Genomic DNA, 7,343 nt, shown 5'->3' with positions numbered 1-7,343 from the left:
GGTTCCAGGAGATTGAATTCGACGAGAGGCCTGCCGTTGAGTCTGGAGTGGAGATTTCGCCTCTTACGGACACGATGACTGTCTTTCACCAGAACATTCCAGCTCCCGTCTCGATGGGCCCTGTCCTGGGAAGCAGTTCCTACATTGATGGCATTGCCCATGGGATGCCCTCCTGGGACCAGCCTTGCGCGGATCTCAATGCGCTGCTATTTCGACTTCGGTACTGGGGCATTTCAGTGAGCTTGCCTAAGAGCGAGTTCGGGAAGCCGAGCATCCCATGCCTATCGCACGAAATTAGCGCAGGAGGTTTCACAAGATCGCGAAAGGGTATCTGACCTGCCGTTCTCGTCCACGCTCAAAGGGGTCTAGTCATTTCTGGGAGACATCAACTATTACAACAAGTTTATTGAAGCCCTTCCTGTGATCGCATCGGTACTCTATGAGCTGACTGAGGAGCAGGTCCCAGAAGGACGGGACTTGGGGAGTGCCAAAGAAGTTTTTGAAATTCTAAAGAGGGAGATCGTCTCCACACCGTTGTTACGATAGCCAGACCGAGAGAAGGACTTCGTTGTGATCTTACATGCGAATCCCTGGCAGCCTGTACTGTCGTGGGCCAACAATCCGATGGAGTAATTCTCCCTGTTCGGTACACTGGCAAAACCCTTAATGATTCTGAGGTTCGGAATCATCCCGCTGAGAAAGAGGTAGTAGCGCTATTGAGTGCCCTGAGAGTGTTTCACTCTATGCTGGTAGGATGCCACATCAAGGTTTGCACTCGTTACTCAGTCTTGCGGTCGATTTTCACCTCATCATCTTTGGAGGGATGTTGCCAGAGGTGGGCTACTTTGTTATCCCCTTGGGATCTCGAGATTCATCGAGTTGAGAAAGCTGAAGATGGCCTTGCGGCTATCATGGGCGCGGGGATTACACCCCGCGAACATCTCGACAAGGTTGCGGAATCCCTAAATTCCGAGAAAGGGACAAATGATGCCTGCCCCGCCGATAAGCCTGGATATGTTAGAGACCAACTACTGAAAGGGACAAATGACGCCTGCTCCGCCGATAATATGTTGGAGAGCAACAACTGTGGTTACCTTCTAAGCTTTGATGGCGTGGCGAAACCCTCTACGAGACAGGGAAGCTGTGGCTGTATCCTATGGCAGCTGCCGGAGTGGAACGTGGTCAGTGCGAGAGGTACTTCCTGGAAGATGTTACTGTCAACGATGCAGAATATCAAGGCTTGATTAAAGGAGTTACGTTGGCTATGGAACATGGTGTTTTCGACCTATTATTGTATAGATTCCCGCATCGCCCTTCAGCAGGCTCAAGGGGTAACTAATTGTCATCAGCCGAATTGCAGCGCCTGCTAAGTGAGTTTGACTCGATTCGTCAGAGGTTCCAGTCAGTGAGGTTGATTCACGTGAAACGAGAATTTAACCAAGCTGCGGATTACCGCACGAGTCGGACGCTAGCTGCTGGAGAGTCGCAAATAATCGATGACCCCCTTGAGCTTTCGCATCTGCACTTGGTGAATCGGGTTCCCGAAAAGCTGGTGAAGTCGCACCAGTCTGAGGGCGAAGACCCGCGAGTCGATGGAGATGCTTTGTGCTGCGTGTTGAAAGCGATCGTGGATGATTTCCCAAACTGTGATAATGCACCACTTACTCTTGGGGCGCGAGTGTTAGCAGCGTTGACTCGGAGTCACGTTTCGCCTCAACCTCAGGTCACTGAAGCTTCTGGTACAGATACTCCAGGTATGATGCCTCTGGAATCCCAGGCTGAGCGCTGGCGTCGCGTTAAGACGCACCAAGATGGCAATTGATGTATGAAATAGCTAAAGGCGTTCTTACGAGGTCATCACTCCGAGCTCTCGGAAGTAGAAGTGCAGAAGATGGCGAAGATCTCTGACAATTACGTTTTGGATTCCCGAGGCGTGCTCTTTTTATCTGAGCCGTTCGACTGCTGCACGCCCGAGAGACGCACAAGATGAAACACGACTGACCGTTCCCCAGGACTTGCGTCAGAACTTACTGCACCACTACCACGAAGACCTCCAAAGTGGCCATCCAGCGATTACGAGGACGCACGAGCCCTTGCGTCGCGAATTCTTCTGAAATGGACACTATGCTGATGTCGAACATTTTGTCAAGCAGTGCGTGAATTGCGCTTCTGGAAAAGGCAAGCCGCCGAACCCTGGGCCCTCGCCTGGGAATATTGAACCGAACGTTCCGTTCGTAGTGTTGGCGATGGACCTGGTTAAGCACCTCCCGAAATCAGAGCGAGGAAACACCTTTCTCTTGCTATTCCAATACATGTTCTCAGGATTCGTGATGTGCAATCCCATGAGTTCGACAACAGCCCTGAGGCTTATGAAGAAGCGGTTTTCCGACGATTTGGCGCGAGTTCCATGCCCCGACATGTCCGGGACCACAGGTTTATGAGTGAGGTGTTTCACAGATTCCGCGAAATGTTTGGCACAAAGCAGCGGGCAACTCTAGCATATCGCCCGCAAGCTAATGGACAACAAGAGCGATACGTACAGACTATGGTGAGAAGAATCCGGGCCTATGTGGCGGAAGCGGATCCGAGCGATGGCGATGACCATGCCGAAAGGTTGGTGATCGCATTAAATACCTCGTTTGCCTCGACTCGGCTCGAGACTCCATTTTATTTGGTTCATGGCTGGGATGCGAAGAGCACAGTATCTGCGGTGCTAGGACCACCTCCTACTGGGCTAGGGAAGAGGTCGGCTTATGAGAGGAGACACAAGCTGCAACGCGATTACACTTTCGCTCATGCATGGGCTCGAGACTTGCAGACGCAAGCTAAGCGGCTCCGCGCTGGGGCTCAGACTCAGCGATGGCTGGAACTCTCGGAGAGGCTCAAGACTGTTTTTCCAGGTTGGAGACTCTGTATGGCTATATCTTGCACGCGAGCAGCCCGGGTTGACCAAGGCGTACGCACATATGTGGCATGGCCCCTTTAGAATTGAAGACTAAAACTCAAGGGCACAGGTTACCGAATTTGACCCTGGGTGCACATCAGCAGATTGTATGCGCGAGGGTACTGTGTCAACTAAAGTTGTAGCGGAAACGGGGCGCCCGGCGCTGGCTGCAACGCGTTGACGTCGTGCACATCCTCGTGGAAGATGCCCGCCATGTCAGCGAGGTCCCGGTCCGACATGTGGCCCCCTTCAACGAGACGTTCAATTCCACCATCGCCGTCCCGAAATGGTGCGCTAGCTGCAATGTCTGCCAGCATAGCTGGAACACCTACGAGTGCGTGCTCGGGCCTGACGTCACCCTGACTGCCAAATACGTAGCGTGGGGTGACGAGACGCACCCGCGGCGGTACGGATGACGATCGAGTGAATGATTTTGCCGCCGGCGGGGGTCTCCGACCAGAAGATGGTGTCAACTGCGAGACACGGCCACCGATCACGCAGCGACCGCCTCTGGAACTTGTCGCCGCTGGTTGCGTCGCGGCCGTCTGCGTCGTGGCCGTCTCCGCCGTACCTGCCTGCGCTGGGACTAACTGCGTCGTAGCCGCTTGCTGCTGCGGGTGCTGCTTGTCGACTGGAGTGTCCGTGACCGGCGTCAACTTGGACAGGTCGGCGCTCAACACCACGCGCACATGCGAGACGCCCGCACCCGCGGGGAATTGGTCATCGCGAGGCACCGTCTGCGCCTGCACTGCTACGGCCTCGTGCGTGGCCCCCACGGTTGCGGAGAGTTGGTCAACGCCGGATTCGTCGGACGCATGCGCCGCGGCTGGTGGAGCACCTTTGTCGTGATTTCCCGCGTTGACGCTGCCTCCGGCTGCTTGCCCACTGATGGCAGGAGATGATGGCGCAGTCGTGAACTGCCTGGCGTCAGCGGGCGTCGACACCATGGCTTGCGTGGCGCCTGTGCTGCTTGCTCCGGTCTGCTTTCCGAAGAATGGTCTCAAATGGTGGCTATATAGAATCTTGTGTGACACCCGAGGCGACGAAGTGGCTCGTCGCTCAGACTTGAGTCTGAAGTTGGGCAATTGGACCCATTTTAGCCTTGAAGTTGCCTCTGTGGGTCGGATTGACCAATGGGGCGGCTGTGACGCTGTGTCAATACCAAAAAATGGGACGGTGATGCCCAAATACGGGAATCACCCATAATGTGGGACCTGACGAATTGTGGAATACCTATTTCTGAGTGTGGACAAAGTTGTACCAGAATTATGGTACTTCGCTAGATTCTGTGACTTGTATGTCCAGAATTCTAAAACGATTCTCATGGTTATGGACCCTTACACATTACAAGGGCATGATCTGTGGTTGATCGCTGAACCCCTGAAAGATCAATGTGGGTAAGTTGATTCCGTTCCAAGAAGTGCATTGGAACGTGAGTGATCCTCCCCATAATATCGAGTAAGGCGGGAAGCGACTCCCGATTACAACTTGGGAACCCGCCATCCGCGAACAACCTCGCCTCGAGGTTGCTTGGGGATCCCAAATCACTTGCGCTCACTATGGTACCCACGAAGATTCAAGTTGCACCCCACAAGTCCAACGATGTTCCCAGTCTGGCGGCCACTTTGAACCCAGACCAGCATTCTGCCGAAAGATCGCAGCTGCTGAAGAGTCTCTTATGGAGGATCTTGTTTGCATGTGATCCTTAACCCAAACAGAGTTCGTTTTTACTTTCAAGCGCCCAAGTGCTTCTTTCACAGTCCGTCAAGACGTTCCCCACGTCAAAACACAAAGTATATTAGGTAAGCGATCCATTGCTTCGGCCTGGAAGTGACCTTATCTATTCCATATCTGTATATCGGCGGATTGCATACCGTCTTTCGTTGTATATTTGCGGTTTATTAGGCCTGTGTCGAACTGAAGAAGTTGGCGACAGGGTAAATCGTCTTCCTCTCTCTGAGAGGTGGTGTGGCAAGAGGCGGCCCCACAGAAATTGCCCAAACGCCTATCCGGAAGCCCTACCTTGCGATGGGTCTCGAAAAAGACATGCGACACTGGAGGTCGTCAACCATGGCGGAGAGCAGGGGCATGCACAAGCTGAGAGCCCAAAGTCGGTGGAGGTGAAGTGCGGAAGGATGCTGCCCGAGAATGCTTGATGATGAAGTATACTGAGCCCAAGTCGTCTCCAGAATCCCCAGTTTCACGACTCCAGACGAAGAAAACTCCGAACGCCAAGCTCTGGATGCCGACCTCCCGACGGAGCGACCACATGCGACCAGCCGCCGCCTGATTTGTACCGAGAAAGTCCGGAGATGTACCCAGAAAGTCCTTCCAAGTTTCAAGTATAGTCCAGCCAAGATGTTAACGACCGACCAAGACGACCGACCATGATATGTTATGCACCGACCAGATTCGTGCCCGATCCATGACCTGCTCGACGTGCGACGTGATTACGCCACGCCCGACCATAGTGAATTCAAGATAAAATGACTGCTTCCAGAGAGATTGTAGGTACACACGCCTAACAGACTATATAATCAGAGAGTTCAATTTGCCAAGAAGAGCGCAAGTGCTGCGGAGTCCTTAGGGGCGAAGTGGTTCTGTCAAGCAGTGAGAGGAACAAACCTTGCCCGGAGAAACCAACCCTACCGGCGACCCTAAGCTGTGAGGCCTGCGTTTGGACGCGTCGTAACCGCGATTACCGCCATGAAACTCTCTCAAAGGCTAAGACCAAGTTAGGCGGTGGTCGTGCGATGCGCGCCTCGAAGTGATCTGTCTTATTTCATATTCCAGTTGTTGGTTCTCCTTCTGGAGGCCCCATATTTCATATTAGCTGCGTTTCTAGGAGGTTGTATTTTTGGTTATCTAGGAAGGCTTACGTGTGATTTCGCTCCCCCCAGTCGTGGAAACTCACGTTTGAAGTAACGTAAGCGCTCTACACTCAAGGCCTCTTCATAGTGAAAACAACTCAACCGGTCAATTCCGTCCCACCGAAGGTAAACGACACCTAGAGGGATTCACAAGGTCACACGCCAACTTCGGTTTGGGGCACCTAGTGCTGCCTCCGGGGTCTGACCCCATTGGGAAATCCGGAAGGAGTATTTCTCCGGAAGGGCGGCCCCGTGGCTACATGCTTTACACCTGGGCGACAAAAGACGCTCATCCGCCTCGTCACAGGTGTGTGCCCCCAAGATCGATCAAGTGGCTTGGATTTGGACCAGTTGACTAGTATTTGGTCTTAGCCCTGGGCCTTGAGAAAGAAGAGAGGGCAAGCAGTTTGTGTATGGCTGTGCAACGTGTATAACACCATTTGAATTGGATTGTCTTAGCGTTAGCCTGGCGTTGCTGTCTAAATCCACGGGGTCGATACTGACCCCTGGTGAAAAGAACCGCTACTCAAGGGATACATATCGTGCGCCTGACCAACAGCGTGTACTGGACAACAACACACACCCTGTGCCACTCGACGCCTGACCCCAGTTCTGTAACTTCTGGTCGGCGAAGGATGCCTATAATTGTTCCGGGCAAGAAAACCGCAGCGCCTCGTCACACCTTTGTCGCCAGCATAGAATGTCTCGATGTACACATTCAGTTGTTTCTTCGTTTTTAACTTCGCGTTAGCCCGCTATGGTCTCTCAAATGTTTTTGGTGTCAGCATGAACGCAAATGTAGTGGGGAGGGGAACCAAAAGTCTGCCGCGATCTAATCCATCGATCAAGACCAAAGAATGTAATACCTCGGTAATGTGTCAAAGTGACAAGAGTGGTGTCAAGGAAACCAGTCCTCGGTATATTCGATCAAGATCGGCGATATCAATATAGACAGGGATGGCGTAGACTTTGGAGGGAGGCACCGAATTTCAGTCCCGCCGATGACGCAGACACCATACAGAGAGTTAGCGAGGTCCAGGTAGCCAGTAATGCACGCCAAGATTAGTGGTGTAGGAGAACAATAGGGCCAGTACTAGGACATTGTAACACATCAGAGTTGACTTTTCCTTCTTCATCACAAATGGCCTTCATGTTCGCGCTACCGGGTACAAGACACAGTATACTTTTGTCCACCCGACGTTCTGCAACGGGAGCGACGCCTCCAAGATCGAATAACCCCGGACGCTAGGATTGATTGGCCCAGCGTCCGTTAACCATCGTTTCAACGCACCGCTAGAGGAAACGAAAAGCAAGGAAAGGAAATACAAGGCCACACACCGACCGCAAGACAACCCCAGTGCAAGATCAGTATCGGCCTGCGAGTCTCGATCCAGGCGACCCAAGATCAACAACTCGAACCTACCCTGGCGTAGCGTGTAGAAGTATCCCCGCTGCAGCCACAAATTCCAGCTGTCCACCAGACAGTTCAAGACACGACCAGAAGCGCATCTTCCGAGATCACCCAAAGG

General features: G+C 52.9%; 1 protein-coding gene across 1 annotated transcript; it reads right to left on the bottom strand.

The window, feature by feature from the left end:
- Positions 1 to 3,075: 3,075 nt before the first annotated feature.
- On the bottom strand, positions 3,076 to 3,891 carry IUM83_04496 (Eukaryotic/viral aspartic protease, active site; the record flags this gene model as incomplete). Its single annotated transcript, XM_067928580.1, has 3 exons — positions 3,076 to 3,263; positions 3,343 to 3,417; positions 3,516 to 3,891. The coding sequence occupies 3 exons, from the start codon at positions 3,889 to 3,891 to the stop codon at positions 3,076 to 3,078; spliced, it is 639 nt and encodes a 212-aa protein (XP_067792845.1).
- Positions 3,892 to 7,343: the final 3,452 nt, after the last annotated feature.

Source organism: Phytophthora cinnamomi (assembly GCF_018691715.1).
Source record: "Phytophthora cinnamomi strain GKB4 chromosome Unknown Contig33, whole genome shotgun sequence".
Classification (NCBI taxonomy): domain Eukaryota; phylum Oomycota; class Peronosporomycetes; order Peronosporales; family Peronosporaceae; genus Phytophthora; species Phytophthora cinnamomi.
This window is presented reverse-complemented; position numbering and strand designations above follow the sequence as displayed.